At 35.7% G+C, this 24,455-nt stretch overlaps 1 protein-coding gene across 1 annotated transcript in view; it reads left to right on the top strand.

The window, feature by feature from the left end:
- LOC127175035 (MAM domain-containing glycosylphosphatidylinositol anchor protein 1) overlaps positions 1 to 24,455 on the top strand; it is a 250,165-nt gene that overhangs the window by 107,774 nt on the left and 117,936 nt on the right. The window contains exon 5 of the mRNA XM_051125843.1: positions 22,787 to 22,983. Coding sequence (XP_050981800.1) covers positions 22,787 to 22,983 — 197 coding nt within the window. The remainder of the gene's footprint in view (positions 1 to 22,786; positions 22,984 to 24,455) is intronic.

The raw sequence follows: 24,455 nt of genomic DNA, 5'->3' as shown, positions 1-24,455 counted from the left end.
GGTAGATTTTCAGATTTTGATAAAAGATTACAAAGGCATATATTTATTTTAACATGTACTAATCAAGGGTGTACATTTTTATTTTATTTTATAATAACTGAATTCCTGGGACATTATTATTATTGGTATTTTCATGAATTGTCAAACTCTTATAATTAATCAGTTTGAATCTGTGTAGCGTTTCCTTCGTACAGTAAGTCATTGTGGACATTCTCTCTTTATTTTATTTTATTTTATTTTATTTTATTTTATTTTATTTTATTTTATTTTATTTTATTTTATTTTTATTTATTAAATTATTTATATTTATTATTATTAAATTATTATTATTATTATTATTATTATTATTATTATTATTATTGGTACAGATAGTACACAGTATTTTTTCATTTAGGTTATTTATTTATTTATTTATTTTACAGTCCTTTTCATGAATTGTAAGACTCTCTTCATTATTCAGTTTGAATATTTCTAGCGTTTCCATCATTCAGTAAATCATTCTGGACATTCTCACTAACTAGTGTAGTTAAAGATACCCAACCCGGAACAGTGTTTTGTTGTATTATACAGTCCTATAACTATGTTTTTCACTATTGGGGTCAAACATGTTCATGTTCTGCTAAATCAAGTGTGTGTGTGTGTGTGTGTGTGTGTGTGTGTGTGTGGCTCCTATCATGTTTCTCCTGGTCATACATCTTCTCTTACTTTAAAATCTCTGAGCCTCCGAAGGATTTGAAGCCCTGCAGGCTTTTCCTGCTTCAGCTTGGCATGTTTGAATGTTAACTGACCTCAGATCCAGACAAGGATTTCATTACCAGTAATAATCATGAAGATGTAGTTACACTGCTAAATACCAATTCAATATGAGGGAGAGTCACCAATACTCTTTGAACAGTCACAGAACATTATTCTTAAATAACATACCACAAATCATGATAACACAGTGTGTTACGTTTATGTGTTTATGGGTCTCGTTAATTTCATGTATTATGAAATGAATATCTTATGTGTGTGATTGGAGGGTGTTTACATAAAACTAAAGCATTGTAGAAGCAGAAGAACCAAACGAGCCACATTTCCATATTTTATATGAAATGTCGGAAGTGTAATGATAAAGGATAGGAGAAGGATATGTTTTCCACATGTCTGAAATAGCCTAAGGCCGTTTTAGTCCGTGGCTCGGCTGGCTGAGCTGATATCGAGCTTTGAACGTGTTCAATAAAGGCTGTGATCTGCTTCACCACATGCAGTCAAAAGTTTTAGAGCTTTAGTTGAGAACTGGTAGTCATAGGATTACCAAGATTGTTACTAACTGAACAATTTGGTTGTGAACCTGACTAATGCTCTGGAGGGGTGAGTGTACACTCGTTAAGGGTGAGGGCTGCTCATGAGAAGGTTAAATGTCTACAAGGAGCGGGACATGAGTCATGCTCAAGACCAGGATACAGTCTGTCAAATACAGATATTGTTAAATATAGACTAGAACATCCAGAACTCTGAGATGGGACGGACCAAAATCATGAATTTAGCTTCCAGAATACAAATTTCCGGATGATTTTCTCACCCCCATGTCATCCAAGATGTTCATGTCTTTCTTTTTTAAGTCAATAAGAAGTTAAGGTTTTTGAGGAAAACATTCCAAGATTTGCAATGGTGGTCAATGGGTTGAAGGTCCAAATTGCAGTTTCAATGCAGCTTCAAAGGGCTTTTAGAAAATGGCTTTTAGACTGATCGTTTCACTAGATTAGACCATTGTTCCTCGGTTGGGATCGTGTAGAGTCATTTGAAACTGCACTTTGGACCTTCAAACTGTTTGCTCCCATTGAAGTCCACTATATGGAGAAAAATCCTGGAATGTTTTCCTCAAAAACCTTAATCTCTTTTTGACTGAAGAAAGAAAGACATGAACATCTTGAATGACATGAGGGTAAGTAAATTGTCAGGAAATTTTTATTCTGGAACTAATTGTTTAAGGTGGGGACAACACTGTTAAGCAGCACAGTTGTTTTCAGCATAAGAAAATAATAAGAAATGTTGCCTGAGTAGCAAAACAGCATATTAGACTGATTTCTGAAGGATCATATGACACTGAAGACTGTAGTAAAGATGCTGAAAATTCAGCTGTGATCACAGAAGTAAATGAAAACATTTATATTTTATTAAAAAAAAATTTTTTTTTTTTAAATATTTTTTAAAAACAAGTTTGTGTACTAGTGTTAATTAAAATACTATTATAGTTCTTATTAATATTTAAACAGTTTTTTTTTATATTTTCTGTTTTTATTTTAATTAAATGTTTTAGTAAATGTGTTCCATTTTTGACTTTTTTTTTTTTTTCTTTTTTTTTTTTTAAATGTCTTTATCGTTTTTATAAATTTTTATTTCAGTTTTAGTTATTTGATCTAGGTAAACAGAATTGAAATGAGAAACTTTGCCTTGACAACTGTCTAAAATATATATATATATATATATATATGAAGAGTTCAGATGCAAAACCAGCTAAATGCATCTGACGTCTTTCTTTCAAAAAAGCATTTTTATGAGGCTCAGTTGTATAGGTTTTTATGTAAGTACTGGTACTTCTGATTGGGCTGAGGCTGGTATTATAGCGAGTTTGAAGAAAAAGTATTTGATGGACGTATAATATGGGTCGAGAGCATTCACTCAGTATCATTATCTCATTTTTGACGGAGATGGCTTTTAGCTGGTTTTGCATCTGAACTCTTCATATGTATATATATATATATATATATATATATATATACAGGGCCTAAAATGAACACTCGCCATGTGCCAAATGCATAGTATATGTAACAGTGTCAGTTGCCAGTTGGCGGGTAAAACTTTTACGAAATATAACAATGCAATGTAGTGAAAACAATAGCTAGTTTTAATAAAATAATAAGCGAATAAAATAATCTCTTCTGAACACAAGTTCATTGTGATTAGCTGTTCTGTCATAAGCGACAAGAGCGAATCAAATATTGAAATACAAACGGCTGATAAGGTCAGAGCAGTGTGATGGCCAGCTTGTCCCTAGACACAGTTCTGATAACTTTGACCTGAGAAGATATTTCTGGTCCATTTCGGAAGAATAACTTTTCCCTTCTTTATTCTTCATAACCCGGAATGTAGCGACACATACCTAGGGTTATGCTGCCTAAACGGTGCAGTGAAGTATAGTTTGAAAAGCTGCGCGTTCAGCTGTACACATGCGCTGAGCCACTTCAGACAGCGCACCAGTAGCGCTTCAAAGGATGAAAACACACACAATTATGTAAAAAAAAAAAAAAAAAATATATATATATATGTATATGTATATGTGTGTGTGTGTATACACGTTAAATTATACACTCTGAGCAACACAGCAGTGTTTCTGAATGAATCCGCGTTTTGAACAAATTGTGTGAACCAATTATTCAAAATCCCATTTACAGAGAGAGACATTTACTTCATTCCTGAATGAATCAGCCATTTGAATGAATCAAATCGAATAAATAAATCACTCATAAAGACATTTATCGCCACCTGCTAGCAGATTTAGTTTATTTAAAGTATCATATCATTAAAAAAATAATAATAAAAAGAATAAGAATAAAAACAAAAACATTTAAGGGATAGTTCACCAAAAAATTCTGTCATTATTTACTCATCCTCATGTCGTTTGAAAACTTTCTTTTGTGTAACTTTAAAAAAGGTATTTTGAAGACTGTTGGTAACAAAGCTGTTTTGGTTACCAGTGACTTTTATCGTATGAACAAAAAATACTGAGATGTTTCTCAAATCATCATCTTTTATGTTCCGTAGTTTACATTAGGCCGTTGCAGCCTAAACGTTTGTGTAATAAATTCTATGTTGAATCAAATAAAATATTTCTTTCTAATTTACTTTCTAATTTAGCACAAAAACCGCTTTAAATAATCTTTTGTGTGTATTTTCACAGTCAAATTTATTTTGTGATTAGTTAGATTAATTAATCAAAACAAAAAATGTAAATCGATAGCCCTAATATATATATATATATATATACATATATATATATATAGGGCTTTATATATATATATGAAGAGTTCAGATGCAGAAGCCCCTAAATCCATCTGACGTATTTCTTTAAAATGAGCATTTCTTTCTGGCTACTTTGTATAGATTTCTATGTAAGTACTGGTACTTCTGATAGGGCTGAGGCTGGAATTTAGTGAGTTTGAAGTAAAAGTATTTGATGGACGTATAATATGTGTCAGGAGCATTCACTCAGTATCATTATCTCATTTTTGACCAAGATGGCTTTTAGCTGGTTTTGGTTCTGAACTCTTATATATATATATATATATATATAAATAATCACCTGCCATCCCAGGTGTGTTTTTTTTAATCTTACAAAAAGATATTTGACCTTTTGGAACAGGCTTCATGTCTATAATGTCTTTCTATGCATGTATTTCTTACGCTTGATAAAAAACCCATGTATTTAAAAGTGAGTAAGTGCTGCCTGGTCTATATGAATCAATGTAATCTGTCTGGTTTAGACTTTAGATTGAAATGAATATCGACATTTGTTCTTTATGTGATATTTTGAGCGTCTCTAGTGCTGTAGAAAGAACTCTCTTCACACTCTCAGTCACTGTGACTCCAGGGAGTAAAAATACAGCGGAATAAAAGTGTCTCTGGGTGAGCCACCGATAACATCTGTCTGAATGTCCACATGCTCTATTTTTTATCTGAGATGTGTTTTTATCACTGAGTCCTATAGGCTTTTTCCATTCTCTGTGAAGGTTATTTTTGTACAATAGACCACCAAGTCAAGACCAGCTTGACCTTTTCTCTGGCTTTTGTTAGCTAAGGGGGGAAAAAAAATAAAGAAATTCAGGGCGAATGAATCGGCACATAGACCACCAGCAGGGTGTAGTCTGGCCCGCTCACTCCGTCAATCACCTCGGCCTCCATCGCCTTGTTTGTTATTTCAATATCCGTGTCCAAATACCTGGAAACTGAAAGGTTGAGGCTTGTCAGAGCTGTCCGGAGCTCTGTTTCAATCGTTCCGTGCGCAGACACGCTGGATTGACTTGTTAGAGGTCTAGACTGCGTCGCCCCCTTGTCCTCCGTGTCGTGGCTTGGAATCTATTTCAGGGAATCTATATGAGGTTCAACAGTATTACATACTGAGACTTCTTTGTACCTGAGATTGCATTGTTGAATGAAACCTTGTTCATTTCTGACGTTTCCTTTTTGAAAGATTGCTGGCCAGTGATGTCAGATGAGATGGACAAATCAGTTGTATCTATCTTTAGTTGTGTTTGGGAATCCACAACTTGTTTTTAGGCTGTTTATTTGCCGCAGGTTTTGTCTTAAATGTGTTTTTGACATCCAGATCATGGTGTGTTGTGTCATCAGCGTTAATAATATCTATTTATCACTTATGCTAGTTGATGACTCAGTATACGACGCAAGTTGTCAAGTATTATTGATAACGCTTCAAAATGCAGTCTCATTTGTTTATATTACTTAAGATGAAGAAACAATGAGCAATATAGTTTTTACAGCATTTATTATGCTTTGTAAATGTTACAGCAGTTCATTAAAAATACATTTGCTAGTTGTTCATTCATGTTAGTTCAAAGTGCTTTCATTTTAACAGATGCAGCTTTCGAGTTTTAAATATGTTGGTAAGTGTTTCAATAAATATTAACTTACTGCAACAGAATGCGTGAAGTATAATAGAATTCAGGTGATAAATATTAATGCATTTCATAAACTAATAATAAATATTAACATAGGTTAATGTTGATGTATAAATATACAGTTGCTATTGCTATTTCATGTTTACTTTAACATCTTTACTTTTACATGACCTTATTGCAAAGTGTTACCGAAGGATTGAAGAAAATATGTTATCAAAATGCACACAAATGACACACTTTGCAACTGCACTATCAGTCAAAAGTTTTTGATTTTTAATGTTTTTAAAGAAGACTTTTCTGCTCACAAAGCCTGCATTTATTTGATCTAAAGTACAGCAAAAACAGTACAATTTTGAAATATTTTTATTTAAAATGACTGTTTTCTATTTAAATATATTTTAACATTTAATTTATTTCTGTGATTAAAGCTACATTTTCAGCATCGTTGCTCCAGTCTTCAGTGTCACATGATCCTTCAGAAATCATTCTAATATGCTGATTTTTATTAGTATTATTATCAATATTTAAAACAGTTTAAAATGTTTTTTTCAGGATTCGAGTAGAAAGATCCAATGATTTATCTGAAATAAAAAGCTTTTGTAACATACACTGTACCATTCATTTAGTACTTTTATTTAGCAAGGATGCTTTAAATTGATCAAAAATGATGATAAAGACATTTATAATGTTACAAAAGATTTCTATTTCAGATAAATGATGTTCTTCTGAACTTTCTCTTCAACAAAGAAACCTGAATATATATGCTGTTTTCAACATAATAATAATAATAATAATAATAATAAATGTTTTTAAGCAGCAGATCAGAATATTAGAATGATTTTTGAAGAATCATGTGACTGTAGTAATAATGCTTAAAATTCAGTTTTGAAATCACAGGAATAATTTACATTTTAATATATATTTGAATACAAAACAGCTACTTTAAATAGTAAAAACGCAGTAAATAAATGCAGGCCTGATGAGCAGAAGAGACTTCTTTAAAAAAAAAAAACATTAAAAATCTTACTGTTCAAAAAATTTGACTGGTAGTATATAATTAAAAATATGGTAAAAAAAAAAAAAAAAGAAGAAGAATTAATATAAAGTGATAGTCATTTTTGAAGGTAAGGTGTGTAATTTCTGTGCCATTGTAAATATTAAAATAATGATTCCTGAACAGTTTCCTATTGGTCTAACAAACAGGTAGTCCCGCCCCGGACTAACGCCATTGGTTAAAAGCGATATTTTGATAACGCCACAAAGACAAAATTTCAGAAGTCTTATATTTGACTGTCATATTTGTGCTAGGAAAGAGTATTTTAACATTAAACGGCACGCTTTACCTTTAAGAATGTCCTGTTTCTTTGTTTTATACCTTCCTAAATAGTTTTCAAGGTGATATATGTGAGGAAAAACAGGGAGAGTCGAGTGTTCTGCAGACGCCTTCAGATATAATGGATATGAAATGTCTCATTCTCAAGGATTTGCCACTAAATAACTGTGCCCAGAGATGGAAAGCCAAGGAAAAGCCACACAGAAAGAGTGAAAGCAGCCAAGAACGGGAGCATATTCCCTGCCTGACACCTCCTCTACCTTTGGAGCAGAGCCAGTAATTGTAAAAGAAAAGCTGCCTCCAGGAAAACTAGTAAATAAAGTGGAAGGTGCGGAAAAGAAGATATAAAGCGCTCTTAAAATGAAAGAGGGGCTTTATATCAAGATAATCCACAAATGCTTACATTGCATGTCCTGCCTGGGTGTGTTTGTGTGTGTGCAATGAAATGGCTATTTTATGAAAGGTTAAGCAAACAGTCGAGCGTTTCTCCCCTGTGCCCTGCGCCACGGCCCTGCGCTCCAGGAGGTCAGGGAGCACTGGGCTCTCGTGCTGGGCACGCGCTGCTCTGTCGGGCCCCCCGGGGCCCTATTGATCTCTAGATGTTAAGATCCCGCCACCCACGCACTCACGGATATTTGCGTCTCAGTCTGTGCTGGAGAGATGTATTGGAGTCATGAGATTTCTAAAGCAGCTTGTTTGAATGTTCAGTCTGATAGACAGTCAGTTCCTGCAGGGCTTCACGCTGTGACCGTTCAGCACACTAAACATTCTCTCAGTTAAAGTCAGCTTCAAATTCAGATTGACACTTTTTACTTTCCTAATACTTGTTCCTGGCACTGTTATTTTAGTTTAATTGAGATGCTGTTATAGTTATTTATTAACATATTTTCTGATAATATTAAAAAAAAATAAATAAATAAATAATTTTAAAAATTATGACATAAGTAGGATTATTTTTACTTAAATATTACTAACTAAATCATGTGGGTTTTTTTTTAACTAAAAACTAAATGTTTTATTATACAGTATCAATCTATATCGTTTTTACTATTTTTGTTTCAGTATTAGTTATTTAAATACATCAAGGTAAAACACTAAGGTAACACTTAACTACTTTAGTTAACATAAATTCTACAGCATTTATTCATCTTAGTTAATACTAATTTCAACATTTACTAATGCATTATTAAAATCACAAATTGTGTTTTTTAACATTAGTTATTGCGCTGTGAACACTAACAATGAACAACTGTATTTTTATTAGCTACATTAAAGGAGAAGTCCACTTCCAAAACAAAGATTCACATATAATGTACTCACCCCCTTGTCATCCAAGATGTTCATGTCTTTCTTTCTTCAGTCGTAAAGAAATTTGAGGAAAACATTTCAGCATTTTTCTCCATATAATGGACTGATATGGTGCCCTGATTTTGAACTTCCAAAATGCAGTTTAAGTTCGGCTTCAAACGATCCCAAATTCGGTTGTAAACGATCCCAGCCGAGAAAGAAGGGTCTTAGCTAGTGAAACGATCTGTTATTTTAATAAAAATAATACAATTTATATACTTTTTAATGCCAAACGCTCATCTTGTCTTACTCTGCCTGGACTGTTTTTATTTATTTTTTTAAATATCTTGTTGTTTTTTTTTGTTTTTCTTGGCATTTTTTGACTTTATTGTGACAGATCAGAATTGTCAGGAAGTGAAGTAGGAGGGAGAAGTGGGGTGGGGTGGGATCGGGAAAGGTCCTTAAGTCAGGATTCGAACACGGGATGCCCGGAGCGCAAGTTGACTCACTTTTAATTCATTTTTGTGAGCTTGAATTGAATTTGCCACACTCCACAGAAATTTGAATTAGGATAACATGAAGTGGAATTTATTAAATTGCATTTTAAAAAAATGATCAACATAGGTAATGCGTTATTTTCATAAATATGTAAATTATTATAAAAAATGTTAAAACCCAACATTCAACGTTTATCTTAGTTCATATTAACAGCCTTTTATTTTTTTTCTCTATTATTTTTATTTCTAATGTATAACATTTATATGAATTCTTTACATTTGAAATATCCTTATTCAAATTGCAATTCCACATCTGGTTTTCAACCATTATTCAATTTTAGGAAATTAATTGGAGTTTAAAAAAATAGTATTTGTATTCTTTTGTCGAAATGTAACTATAAAATACAAAACGTAATTTGCTCTAGTTCAGAAATAAGTTTAGTTTTCAATTGACATCCCAAATCTATTTATTCTATTTTACAAATCTATTTATTTATTTATTTATTTAAATTAAAGTTAAGTCCTGTTCTATTGTACCTTGAAAAATGTCACATTATGGAAGTATTATGGGTTGCAAACAGCATTTATGTTGGCGTTGTATTGACATAGTTTTGTTTTTCACTCTTGACACTTGGCTGACACTTTAGTGTTCACACTGTACTTCATGAATACTGTGAGCTCTGACTGTCTTCAACAGACAATCATCTTACAGAATCTGAATGACTCACTTGAAGCCTAAACGGTATCAAGTGCTGTTTTGCAGTGTGTGTGAACCACTGACACCCTGAACTCAGCTGAGGGTGATTCATTCTGCTGTGATATATAGAATACTATTATAAATGCTTGAAAACCTTGAAAACAACCTGAAATGCCACTGACTTTTGTCATATTAAAGATAATACTTTTTCTTTTAGCAGTTTCATGTGCCATTCATAGGTTGACTTTCCTGAAGAATTTGTTCGTTGAATGGCACAATATAGTACATTGGTTCAACCAATGGCGTTCTGAGTTTGAGTCGGGACTAAAGTTTGTGAGCAGATGAAAGGTTCGATGGGATGGTGCAGAAATGTCACCATCATTTACAGTAAAATCAATTAAAAATGAAAAACCCTGATATTTATGGTAGTTTTCATTTTTGAGTGAGCCGTTCCTTTAAACACTAAGATTTCTCTTCTTTTTTTTCAGCCAGTTTCAGATCGATCACAAACACTTTGTACAAACTGTCTTTGTAATGGATAATTCTCACTCCCTAACCTAACAAATACATTTCTATTGTTTGCCAACTCGCAGTAATGAGTGCTGATGTGGCTTTTACAATTACCAGTATTACACAGTCTAAAGGAATGTTGATTCAGTACATAATTAAATTAGTCACAAACACCCGTCAAATTAAAGATCACAGGATGTTCCTTTAATGACTTTGTGGTGTTTTAAATGTATAGGATTTCTTGTCAGCAACACCTAATCAATACCTGTCAATAATCAGTAAGATTAGAGAGGTCATTTTGAATGATTAGAGGTGTTGAATTGCCTCGGGTTACTCTGGTTGTTCACTCGTTATCTGATTTGAATTGATTATCTGATTTGAATCGCTAACTAGGTTGCCCTACGCATTAAGTCCATCTCCAGATCATCGTGAAGAGTTTATGGTGTACATGATGTTTCCACAGTAAGGAAAGAGAGAAATGCGGGGCTCAAAATTAAAAGAGTGACTGTGTAACTGTAAAAAAAAGGAGATAAAAGAGTTGAGTGTGTCCAAACAGCGCCGTGCTGAGATAAACAGGTGGGCACAGGCGGGCAGACGGGTATTAGCGGCCACATGCCATACGCAAAGTCCAAAATTAACACTCTCAAACTGCCAGGTGCCAAATGTGTGGAAATCGTCTTTGGCAAATAAAACTTTACTGTAATTGCAACTTAGTTGAATTGCAAGAATGTTTGCATCCACTGTAAAAAATATTTAGTAGTTTTTACAAAATAATTTTAGCAGCTGTGGTTGACAGATTAATGTGGATACAGAGAAAATACAGAGAAACTATAAACACATTTACTGAGCAACCTGTACATTTTACAGTATAAGTCTGTAATTTACAATCAAGAAAATTTGAATGTTAACTAGTACATTCAACAACACACTAAAAACTACTAAAATCTGTTTTGTATCTTTAACATATATTGACAACCACCATGATAATGCATAATGCATAATAATAAAGCCACATGAAGAATCAAAGTTCATCACAAGTAGCTTTTCCACAAGCTGAACTATATACAAATATACTACAATATAAACTATATACTAATACACAGAAGGTGCACTGAGTCATTCATGCAAACACAAAACACCATCATGGGGTCAGGGTTGTCGTCGTGTGCGGAAACAAATAGCAGGAGAGGAGATCCAATCCATGCACGTTTATTTAAACAAAACAAAAATAACAAAAAGCAGGGAACAGCAACGACGACGTAAACACTGAAACAATACAATAACCGACAAAGACCAGGGGAACAACCAAACTTAAATACACAGAAACAGGGGAGTGGTCACAAATGAGCAAACGAGGGGAAGTACAAATATGGGCAAGACTAAACCAACATAATCAAAACCTAGGGGGGAGACACGGACTAAACAAAATACACTAGAAACAGAAGGGAAAAAAAACACTAGGAACCACAAGACTAAACAGAACACAATCCTGACATTACCCCCCCTTCTCCTAAGGCGCGACTCGCGCCGTAATTACATACAATGGGGTGGGAGGGTGGGCGCCCTGGAGGCTGCACAAGGCAGACATCAGGGAAGCAGGGTGATGCCTCCAGGGCTGGTCCAGGGACCATGGCGGATCTGAGAGTTCAAGGAGCCATAGCCAGGGGTATAGTCCGGGTGGCCATGGCTGAATAGATGCGGGCTCAGGAGGGCGCGCTGGAGGGCGCGCCGACCGGGACCTGGGGAGAGCAGGGATAGAGGAGGTGGACAGAAGAGAGGGAGAAGCAGAAGCAGAGAGTTTATGGGTTAACGCCGCCCCCATAAGAGGCTCTACAGCCGAAGCTGACACCTCTGGGGGCATGGGCGCGGCTTCTCTGGTGGGAAAGGCCTCTGGAGCGGATTTGAGGCCAGACGGGATCTCAGGAGCACAGTGTACAGCCCACACACACCAAACCGCAACCGCCATTAAAAGGAAGAGCAGCTGCGGATGGTAGGATCTCTTTACTAGCCATCATGATCGTGGGGGACGAGACATGGCGAGGCTCTGCGCCGTCAGAAGACAGGTGACTTGGCTCGGGATGGTCTGACGAGTGGTGACTTGATCCTTGGCTCAGGAAAGATGGCTGTAACTTGACTTGAGACAGGAGCAACAGCTGTCATACGACTTGACACTAGAACAGCAGCCGTAACGTGACTAGACTTGGAAGCTTGACTTGACTCGGGAAACACAGCTGCAACTTGACTTGCCTTAGGAACGATAGCTCTGACTTGACTTGACACAGGAACAACAGCCGTAGCTTGACTTGGTTCAGGGGACACACCTGGAACTTGACTTGACTCAGAGGATACAGCTTTGACTTGACTCTGGGGTCGCAGCTGCCACTTGACTTGCTTCGGGGAACGTAGCTGTTCCTTGACTTGGGAAGCACCGCCGTAACTTGACTTGACTCAGTAAACACAGCTGCGACATGACTTGCCTTAGAAGACGCAGCTTGACTTGATTCTGGAACAACAGCGGTCACTTTATTTGACACTGGAACAACCGCAGCAGCTTGACTTGACACTGGGACCATAGCTGTAACTTGACTTGACACAGGAAGTGCAGCTGCCACTTGACTAAACTCAGGAAAGGCAGCTGAAACTAGACTTGCCTCGAAAGACGCAGCTGCAACTTGACTAAACTTGGAAACTTGACTAGACTCAGGAGATACAGCTGCAACTTGACTTGCTTCAGAAGATGCAGCTGCAGCCTGACTGGACTGAGGAACAACAGCCGTGACTTGACTCAGAAGCTACAGCTGTAACTGAACTCAACTCAGTAACCACAGCTGCCACGTGACTGGACTCCGTGCACGCAGGCACAACTTGACTTGACTCGGGAAACTCAGCTGTGTCCTTACGGCGCCTTTTTCTTGCAGCCTTCTTGCGAGCTGTGGATGGCGTCTGAGTACTCGCCGCGGGTTCAAAGGTGCGTGCTGGGGCTGTCCTTTGTATATTAGCTGCCCATACTGACATAAATGGCGGGTCCAGTACGTGGGCCATCCCGACCGCGGGCGGTCTCAGAGAGCTGGCCGCAGGCGGCGGCGTCCGAGAGCTGGCCGCGACTGGAGTCCGAGTATTGGCCGCGACTGGAGTCTGAGTACTGGCCGCGACCGGAGTCCGAGTGCGGACCACGGGCGGCGTCCGAGTGCTGGCAGCGAGTGAGGCTGGAGCCCGAGTGCTGGCCATGGGCGGCGGCGGCCGGGAGCTGGCCGCGGGCTCCGGGCTGAGGATGAGGGAGGAACTGTGGAGAACGGGAGTGAACGAGGGAGGACAGGAGGGAACGAGCCTGCTGGAACCGCACGTGGAGGAAGCTGGCTGGTTGTGAGTTGGAGCGGCCACGTGTTTGTTAATGGGGGGAAGATCAGAGTCTCCCACTTCGACACAGAAATTGGAATTACAAAGAGCCAGGACATGGTTAATAAACTCTGCGACCGGCTTGCAACGTTCCTCATAAGCGATCGAACAGACCAGAGAATCATCCTTTAGCCCCATTAAGAAACACGTGTTAATCATTGCATCGCTCCAGCTCACCAGATGGTAAAAGCTCAAAAATTCCTCCACATACCGTTCCAACGGCCTCTCCGCCTGTCGAAGGCTTCTGATCTTCTCCTCAGCCCGGAACATCTTGTATTTCGGTCGGTTATTCTGTCAGGGTTGTCGTCGTGCGCAGAAACAAATAGCAGGAGAGCGGAGATCCAATCCATGCACGTTTATTTAAACAAAACAAAAAGAACAAAACACGAAGACCAAAAGCAGGGAACAGCAACAACAACATAAACACTGTGAAACAATACAATAACCGACAAAGACCAGGGGAACAACCAAACTTAAATACACAGAAACAGGGGAGTGGTCACAAATGAGCAAACGAGGGGAAGTACAAATATGGGCAAGACTAAACCAACATAATCAAAACCTAGGGGGGGAGACACGGACTAAACCAAATACACTAGAAACAGAAGGGAAAAAACACTAGGAACCACAAGACTAAACAGAACACAATCCTGACACATGGAAACACACAACAACTAAATAATGCAACAAACATGTATTAAATAACAGAAGATGTAACATAAACCCATATGTACATAACTGATTATAAAAAACTATAAAAAAAAACATGATTATTAAAAGAAATGCTTTCAAATGTAGAGTGTCACACAGGGAATTCTGAAAAAAAAAAAAACAGTTTACAATTTTTGACTGTAAATTACATATTGATTGTTTTTTTTCACTTCTGAAAACTCTACAATTAACATAATTTTACTGTAAAATTACACAAAATGTCGGGTTATATCTTTTACAATTTTTCCCTGTATATAGTATGGGAAAATACTGTTAACCTATTAATGTTTTTTTTCCTGCAGCATTTTTACAATATTTTACAGTAAAATTTATTTTATTTTATTTTTTACAGTGCAGTACAAGTGCAAAAAAAGTAATAATACAATTTTTACTCAGAAATTGCTAGTAATCATTTGAAGAATAATAATTTCAGTAATTTGAAGAGTTTTTATTTATTTATAGTGCTGGGCAATGATTAATTACAATTAATCACGATTAATCGCATCCAAAATAAATGTTTTTGTTTATATATGTGTGTGTACTGTGTATATTTTTTATGTATATATAAAGTAATATATAATATATATGTAATATGTAAACATAACATATTTTTCTTAAATATATGTTTTTTTGTATATACATAATAAATATACACCATACACACACATTATGTACACTATTATGCACTATTATTTTTTGTACAATGATTTTTTTTTTACAAATATTTGTATAATTTTTTTTTCTAATTAATAAATTAAAAATAAAATAATAAATGAAATAATATGTTTTTAGTTTTATTTTATTTTCAGGAACCCATTACGCCACCAGTAGTATAGACTAAGAAACATCAGGTCTGAAATTTGTAGGGGTTATTTTGCAATTTAAAGGGACAGTGATAGATAATGGCAGATATAACCCTAAAAAAGGGTGCTCATCAGTTTTAATTGCTGTGCACATGTAATGATAGCAGAGCTGCGTGTGTTTGTGCATATAAATTATATAAATTATGCTTCAGAATTGGCACTGAACTTTGTTTCAGACAACATCTAAACTAATCTTGTTCTTGTAAATATATTTATGTGTCTAATCAGTATCCCAGAGATACCGTTTTATTTTTTTAGGAATATGCAATTTGTCTAATTCAAGCAATGTGCTTTTTTTTTAATATCAGATTTCATAAATGTATTGGCATATTGGCCAGAATTGCAGTTTCAATGCATTTCTAGATTTGTTGTCTGAGGATTTGTTGTCTGAGAAGTATTACCCAAATGTAATACTTTGAGTTATGGATTTGTTCAAATCTCTAACTCTAAGAGCAAAAGTATTATTGATTGTTACCTTAGCAAACTTTATGGCAAATCATTCAATGTTTTCCCAAACCACCAAGTGAAATGTTTAGTCCTGCTATCAGACGTTTTATATATCTGATATTTTATACTGCTGCTGTTCTGGATGTTTCAGACTGTAATAGATGGTAGTTTGCATGCTTTATGAACAGTGCCATCCTGTGTCGTTGGGCTGCTGAATAAGAGCTGGATTTGTGGATATGTTGTGCGTTATGTTATTAGGTGCCTAAATATTCCCAGACAGGTCGATAGCTCATCTGTTAAGACAAATGGCGTGGTTTCCAAAATCTAGCTAGAGCAAAAAAAGAGAAAACTCCTTCTAACAGCAGTCATTACTCTGGGAGGCCAATTAAAAAACAGCATCACTGTACAACACCATCTGTAGCCAACAGCTACGAGTGTGTACGTGTGCATGTGTAGTTTGTATTTATGTGTGTCATCGTCCCAAGAAAATCTAGGGCAATTAACAGAACAGTCGGAGCATAAGCAATTATAGAAGCCTCTTTTTGTATATCCAGAGAGATCGTCGTCCCTCGGTGTCTTTCCTCTGGAATTCTGATCCCGTTAGGAGTTGGCGACCCGGGAAGTGTTCGGATGGTTAGTGACCCCCTCGCCCAGCAGAGTTCAGCTCTCAGAGCTTCGCCTGGGGTTTTTAATTAAAATTGCACCCTAGTTCAAAGCGCTCCGAAGGTTCTTGGTGCCGAGCCAGTGGGGTTGACTAAATATCTCATTTCCTGCTGCGGGGCAGAGCCGAGGAAGGGCCGAGTGTAATTAGCCGATATGAGGTAGAGGAGGCTGCAGGTGTGTTGAGAGTCTGGAGGTTTGGGATCAGTATTGAGAGCCGTCCCTGATCTGCTTTCTCATTCCAATGGTGTTTATTAAAATTGCCCGCAACCGCTGATCTCTGGACAATTTAATTGGAGCTTCTTGTAGCTGTTGAAGAAAAATCACAAATGAGATCTCTTTAATATCTCGTTGTTTCTCCTAAAAACCAAGGAGATTAATTGGAGAGCAAGCAGAGTCCAGTAATACATGTTTTGTGACTTCTCACTTGCAAGATCTTGCAAGTCAGATGTTTTAATATATTGAAGTTGGCATGAAGTAAAAAGTCACCCTATTTTTTAAAGTGATTGATCTTAACAGATCTTTCTTTCTTTTTTTAACCTTGTAATTCTTAAAATTCTTAATCGCAATGTCATAACTCAATGTACTGGTGCAATTCATCAAAACATCTTGACTTTAAAGGATTAGTTCGCTTCCAGAATAAAAATTTCCTGATAATTTACTGACCTCCATGTCATCCAAAATGTTCATGTCTTTCTTTCTTTAGTCGAAAAGAAATTAAGGTTTTTGAAGAAAGCATTCCAGGATTTTTCTCCATATAGTTGACTTTAATGGGGATCAGTGGGTTGAAGGTCCAAATTGGGAAATGAGCAGTCATTCAAAAAAAAAAAAAAAAGAAAAAATTCATATACTTTTTAACCACAAGTGCTCGTCTTGCACTAGCTCTACAATGCGCGCTACACATTACGTAATCACATTAGGTCACATGTGGTAAGTTCTACATTTGTGTACTACAGTTTATAAAGGTAGGGTAGGAGAAACACTCCATCTCATTTTCTCCTCCCACATTGTTGTTTTACCTTTTTTTTTTTAAAGGGCGTTTGACTGTCTTTGCACGTTCGCTTTGTAAACACTGGATCGGGACTTCCACCTACATCACGCGTTTTATTTTTTAGAAAATGACCCTTTCACTAGATGAGACCCTTATTCCTCAACTGGGATTGTGCAGAGCCTTTTGAAACTGCAATTTGGACCTTCAACCCAGTTTGCTTCATTGAAGTCCACTATATGGAGGAAAAACCTAGAATGTTTTCCTGAAAATTCCTTAATTTCTTTTTGACTTAGGAAAGAAAGTCAAGAGCATCTTAGTTAACTAATCCTTTAACTCAAGCTCTCCCACACAGTGTTGCCAGATTGGGCGGCTTCCCGCCTAGTTGGGCGGTTTTGAATTTGATTGTGTGGGTTTGGGGTCAGTTTGGTGGTTTTCAAACATTAAAAAGAAACTAAATCGTATAGGCTAAATGGTTAACAAATAAACCCCACTGTGCATGTACCACAACCAATCAATCATCACGATGTTACTAAACACACACGCACACTGTAGAGGCAGCTGATGCTAATGTTAACAGCCACACTTTTAGCCAATCACTGGATCAGCAGACAGACGTGTTGATTCATGAGTGACGGGTTTTAGGGCAATAACTGATTTTGAATTTATCACTTAATTCTGATATTTGAATGAATAACTGTATATTCAAATGATCTCAATGCCTGTATAAGTTACACGGTAAAGAGTGGGAGAGTGACTCAACTCTCAAAACGTGAATTACACCTGTGAAGCGAGATGTAAGAAACTAAATATCTGGGTCTATACAATCCTGTCTTTTATCTTTTAAATGGTCCAGATTGAAACTATCCTTGAAAACTGCTGGACTTGATTAGTTTTGAATATGCAAAGTTCGTTATTATGTTCTAAAATATGTATATTGTTGTGTGAGTATTGTTGTTGCTCATTTTTTTTATTGTCGGATTATTGTGCAGTATGTATCAATGAGTTTTTACTGTCATAGTGTGTGCATGAATAAATGAATGAGTGTGAAATATCTGCTAATTATGTTGCTTTTCCCGAACTCTTATGTTGGGCGCTTTTTTCATTTAAACTGGCATATTCTGACTGTTGACATTGAAAATGATGCATGTGTTTTTTTAAGCAATCGGTTAATTTCTCGGTTGCTGTTTTGACAGTGTTTGCTTGCATAGGCTATTTTAAGCATATAGTTCTTTTTAATGTATTTGCCCTGCTTTGAGTCGTTTACGTTTATCATCCATCCAATCTGGCAACACTGCTCCCACAACACCCACCTTTATTTTATAGCTTTTAAAATCTTACTTTTTGTGAACAACCACCTTATTTTTTTGCTTTTATATAATTTTCATGTAAAATCTGTCTTTAAAATGTTAGTTAAGCATAATTTACCCCTCATTATGTTGAAAAAAAAAAAACTCATTACTGTGAATAAGTGTTATATTTTTTTATTATATACAAGTATTTTTAAATAATTTTTATCATTAGGCTTTTATCCTTTTTGTACTGCGTTTTATGCTTTTTTTTTTTTTTAAACCTTAATTTTGCAAATGACTCTGTTACAATGATGAGGTTCTAATGAGAAGCACCACAGAGAATAATGAGAATTACAAAGAAACTCTAAAGTAAAACATTCCAGAGGCATTACAGTAATGAGAATTTTGGCTAAATTGTGCTTAATTGTCATGGAAATAAAGTCACAGTATTAATGCTCCTAAATCAGGCTTCATTTTCTTTACGCAAAATGTAATGTCTTATTTCTTTCTTGTTGGGAGGGGTGAAATATGACCTGTTCCTGACAGGTTTCACCCGTTAAATTACACAAGAAGTTAAGTGCAGAGAATATTGACTTACTCATATGAACACTGACCTTTGACCCTCACGTTTGTGACCTCTAGAGTAACCCCTGTGGATGTCAGCTGTTAGATACTGTGGATCATCTTATATTGACAGAGGATATCAGATGTCTGTTGCCTCAGGCTTTACTATGTTATTCACCTCATTTTGGCTTAATGTAGCCTTTGCAGTTAATGTGATATTCAAGTAATTAGAATGTCTTTTATTCACAAAGACCTTTAGGTACCTAAAATTTACCTGTTCACATTTTCTTTTATGCCAAAAATCATTAGGATATTAAGTAAAGATCATGTTCCATGTATATATTTTGTACATTTCCTATACCGTAAATGCACCAAAACTTAATTTTTGATTAGTAATATGCATTAAGAACTTCATTTGGAAAACTTCAAAGGTGATTTTTCTCAATATTTAGATTTTTTTTTTTTGCACCCTCAGATTCCAGATTTTCAAATAGTTGTATCTCTGCCAAATATCATCCTGTCCTAACAAACCGTACATCAGTGGAAAGTATTTATTCAACTTTCAGATGATGTATAAATCTCAGTTTCATAAAAATTGACCCTTATGACTGGTTTTGTGGTCCAGGGTCAGAAATGATTTAATCCTTATGAGATTAGTGTTTTCTTAATATTCTGCGCAGTTAATGCACATGTAAAATCTTTGACACAAAGTGGCTCGCTCATATCTGTCCTTTCACGCATATTCATCGAGAGTGAGCTGAATTATGTAAGAGATGTTCCTGTGGGTAGAGAACAGGTGCATTGTGGGTCCATGCCCTCAGACCAACCAGGTGGAGAGAAAGCTCATGTTTATAAGATCACAGGTTTTACGCTGTACTCTTGCACATTATGCAAATAATCCTGCAGTCCTAGCAGTAATGACACGATGGAAAAGCATGCATTACAGAATAAAGGACACACTCGCACACACACCGTTCCTCGCTGACTCGGTCCATGTAGACACTATGGATGTTTGTGAGAACGGCTACAAGGCAAATGTTGACACTGATTTATAAGTGATCTAAAGAGAAAAATAAGAGGAAGAAACTGAAAAAAGATCTTTGCAGGCTGGCAGTGCATTTGGGCTGTTCGTATGTGCTCATTATATCCAAATGTGCTGCTCACACTCATGTGATGCTCCATTTCAGGCAATATGAAAAGTGCTAAATAATTCACGAGATGCTGGGATCAAACGTCTGCCTCTGTTTGCGCTCTTCTGAATGCAGAAGGGTGTGTGTTGGTGTTATTGGGTTGGAGTTTGGGGTATACTGGGATATCAGTCTTTTGCCAAAGTTCAGTATGAATCTTGATGTTATATGTCTGTGTGATGTAATATGTGTGTGTTTTTGTTTTTCAGAGGAACCATTGTTTTGACCAAACATCCATTATAACCATTTAGATACTAAAAAAAAAAAAAATATATATATATATAGTAATAATACTTGGAAAAATGTCACTTTTTTTGGACGCAGTAATGATAATGCAGATTAATTTTGAGTTATGGATCAAAATGAATTCAAACTGCTTTGGAAAGTTATGAGAGCAAGTAAATGATTTCATATGTGTGTTTGTGATAAGAAAAGGAAATGTGCTCAATCTAACGACATTCTCTTTAGGAAGCTTAATAGGCACATTAACCACATTAAAATTATTGCAGTATTCCTCATGTTTTTATAAATAAATGTTTTTGTTGTTGTTGTTGTTGTGGTTCTGTTCAAATTTTTGGGGTTGGTAAGATTTCTGTTTATTTATTTGTTTAGGTATTAATTTATTTAGTCTCTTATGCTCACCAGTTCTACACTTATTTGATCAAAATTACTGTAAAAACACTAATATTGTGAAATAGATTTACAATTTAAAAAAAAATCTGTATACATATGTTTTAAAAATGTAATTTATTCCTGTGATGTTAAAGCTGAATTTTAAACATCATTACTCCAGTCTTCAGTGTCACATGTTCCTTCAAAAATCATTCTGAAATGCTGATTTGCTGCTTTCTTTCAGTACTCTTTTACGAATAGAATGTTTATAAAAAATATCATTTGATGTATTGAATGTTTGAACAATTTTACTGACCCCAAACATTTGAACATTAGTTTTTCATACAATACTTTTTATGTCTTTCATTTAAAAAAAACATACACATATAGTACAATTATACAAGTGAATTTTTCCTTTGAAGGAAATTTTATTTATATATATTATTTTTGTCCTCATTTTTCCTTCTACTTTCTCTTCCATTCACTTTTTTACTCCCTTTGCGGCAATACCCACCACCAACACATTAAGAAAAATAAATAAATAAATAATAAAAAATACCAATAACATTTACATACATAGACACTTTTACATATGAAAAATAGGGGGGAAAATACAGAACACCGTCACATATTCATATCAGATCTCTTACATGTATGGTCCCTAGTTCCTAGTAATTCAAATAATGTTGTTTAAACATCAATTGATAATAATATTTAATAATTAAATAAAATAATAAACAAATAAATTAAAAGAGAGATAGGATTTTATATAAAAGGGTAATTGATATAATATGTTTTGTTTTATAGTGGATAGTTCGATTTTAGGGGTGCCCATATCTTTTAAAAGTGATTTCAGTGATTTTGATTTCATATGTTATCTTTTCCATAGAGTGTACTTTAGACACTATGTCTAACCAATCATAGTTTTACATACTAGATGCAGAGTTTTGCACACATGCACAGTCTGCTTCCATAGACCTTTGTAAAACACACACAGTCATACCACTGCACAAAAAAATCAACGGTTCCTCCCGTTGGTATATTGGGTTGGGCTAGTGTGTCATTCATGATTTTCTCCTCTGGCCTGTGGTCATCAGATTAGCTCCAGACCGTCTAATAAAATTGAGTGATAATTTGACACGGTCATTGTGATGTGGGTTAGTGCGCTCACCGGATTAATCTCTGTGGAATTGGCAGGGAATTCCCTACGGATCAGCACATTTCCCAGTCAATCTCTCTGAAGGATCTGATGTTTTCATTCTTATTGCTATTGAATTTACTCAGGCGTTATGCTTAGATTTCCTTCAGAAGCTAAAATAAACCCATTCATGTGTGCTCTCTCTAAACACACAGGACTGTGTGCAAGAGAGTCTATTAAACAGATTCCTGTTTATTCAGTGTGAATCACTGAGCAGCGAGAGGTGAGAGGTCAGACTGGGTTACACGGTCACATAGATTTAACCTTCACCTTTCTTTCCTCCATATGTGATACTGTTCTCTACGTAAGCTGTGTGTTTATGTGTGCGCGCGTCTGGTTTCAGTTTGTGTTGAAATGAACATTTTACTATCATTTATACATTCTCATGCCATTCTAACCTGTATTATTTCCATTTTTCTGTGAAACATATAAGGAGATGCCAAATTTTCAGAGTTGTTTCTGCTCATTCCGAATCCAAGGACTTAAAAAAAAAAAGCACTAACGGTAGTTTAAATAACATAATTGGACGCCATGACCTGACGGTCCAAAATCATTTTAATGAAGTGCATTAGAGAACATTTATTGCGTTGTTCTTTCAAACAATAGGACTCTTTGTGAAATGACTAACCAGCCATTCAGATCCATTAAAGCTCTAGTGAAATCAGTATAATGGTGAAGATAGCGTGCTGACCTGTGGTTGAGGTAATTGCCACCTTTGGTACAGTGAAAATAGTGGTCTGGTCTGAGACCATGAGATCAAGACTCTGATAATTATTGGTTCGGAGAGCATTTACCTCTCAGATTACTCCATTACAGAGATTACATTTTCCCAATCTAAGTGAATTCTCTTTCTGTCTGTTTTTCAGATCTGGATAAGCCTGTGCTCACGGTGCACCAGACGGTGGGTGATGTACGAGGGAACTATTATCAGGAGAAAACAGTGTTTTTGCGCTGTACGGTAAACTCCAACCCCCCTGCTCGCTTTATCTGGAAACGAGGAAATAAACCAATTGAACAGAGCAAAGACAATGGAGTGGACATCTATGAGCCTCTGTACACACAGGTAAAACACTATCATAATTGTTTTTTTAGTGAGGTAATGATATTTTATAGACCTTAACCCTACACCTAACCCTTACAGATGGGTTTTATTTTATTTTATTTTTAATTTGAGGACATCTCTGTGTGTCCAAAGGGAGTTTAAGATCTAAGTTTATCTTAAGTTTTAGCTAACTTTTGGAAACAATTTAGTCCCCAGTCTAAGTAAATCCCAAACCACTCTTACACACCTGGACAAAATTTCTCTATAGGCCTTATTTCCCCTAAAACAGAAAATAGTTTAATTAGAGTTAATAATCATTTGAATAGCAGATAACCACAGGAGACCCGCTCAATCACAGAGAAACGTACTCAATAAATAGCGATCCATCAGTGATGAATTCATAATCTGAGCACTTATTATTAAAGAGCGGTTTGAATAAGGTGGGATGGATGGAGATTGATGGCTTTGCTATTAATAATGAGGATTATTCATTCTCCTGATGGACTCGGTCAAAAGAATTAGAGGAATTTAAAATTCCTGAATTCATTCTCTCTTTATCATGCACACAAAAGCCTCTGACATTGCATAGAAATACAAGGGCCATTCTCAGGAAACAATACTATGCCTTTTGTGCCCCATTTGTGCCCAAATTAATTACTACTGACACACTTATCAGGATACAGAGCATAGTTTTATTATTTGATAGATTGAAGCTTGTTTAGTGTGTAATGCGCAGGAAATTTTAGAATGTTTGATTTTTAGAATATCAGCCAAACTGAATGTTCCAATTCAACCCAATTATATTTCAGTTGGTAATAGAATGTAATTTAACTGTATTTACATTTTGCTTTATCTTGAAATTGGAATATCATTACAGTGTATTATTTTTAAAATATTTTATGCATATTAATCCTGTTGTACTGTGATATTTCCTGTTTCTGACATCATATTTGAAGAAATTACCAAGGGTGTTGGTTTGATTTTTGGCATTGGTGGAGACAATGGCAGACAACAGACTTTTAATTGTTTAAACAAAATTATTGCTAGGGACAGTTTAGTAGTTACCAAAAATACCATGGTTAAACTATTAGTTTAGCAAAACCACAGTTTTGTGAATTACATCTTCATCACAAGATTTTCTTCAGCTTATTATTCTTGTGAAATTTGGAGTAACTCATGAATCTGTTGTTTGACGTCTTCGTATTTAAGGAGATAACTGTGGTTATACAAACACACACACACACGGGTACTACACTTTTACTATAAATAATAATAATACTATAATACGATAAATATAAATAATAAAACCATGGTTAATTTGTAAAAGGGATTTGTATTTGTGTATTCTTCTTTCTTTCTTTCTTTTGTTTTTACTGTACTACCCTAATGGTTTGATGTTTTGTTCTGTTTAATAAAAAACCCCCCATCAGAAATCAGGAAAAAAAATCGCGATTCAAAATCCCTATCTGAATTAAATGATTCGCGAGCCCTTA

The sequence above is a fragment of the Labeo rohita genome, chromosome 13 (genome assembly GCF_022985175.1).
Source record: "Labeo rohita strain BAU-BD-2019 chromosome 13, IGBB_LRoh.1.0, whole genome shotgun sequence".
In the NCBI taxonomy this organism is placed as follows: domain Eukaryota; kingdom Metazoa; phylum Chordata; class Actinopteri; order Cypriniformes; family Cyprinidae; genus Labeo; species Labeo rohita.
Note: the sequence above shows the minus strand (reverse complement) of the source record. Positions and strands in the feature narration are given on the sequence as shown.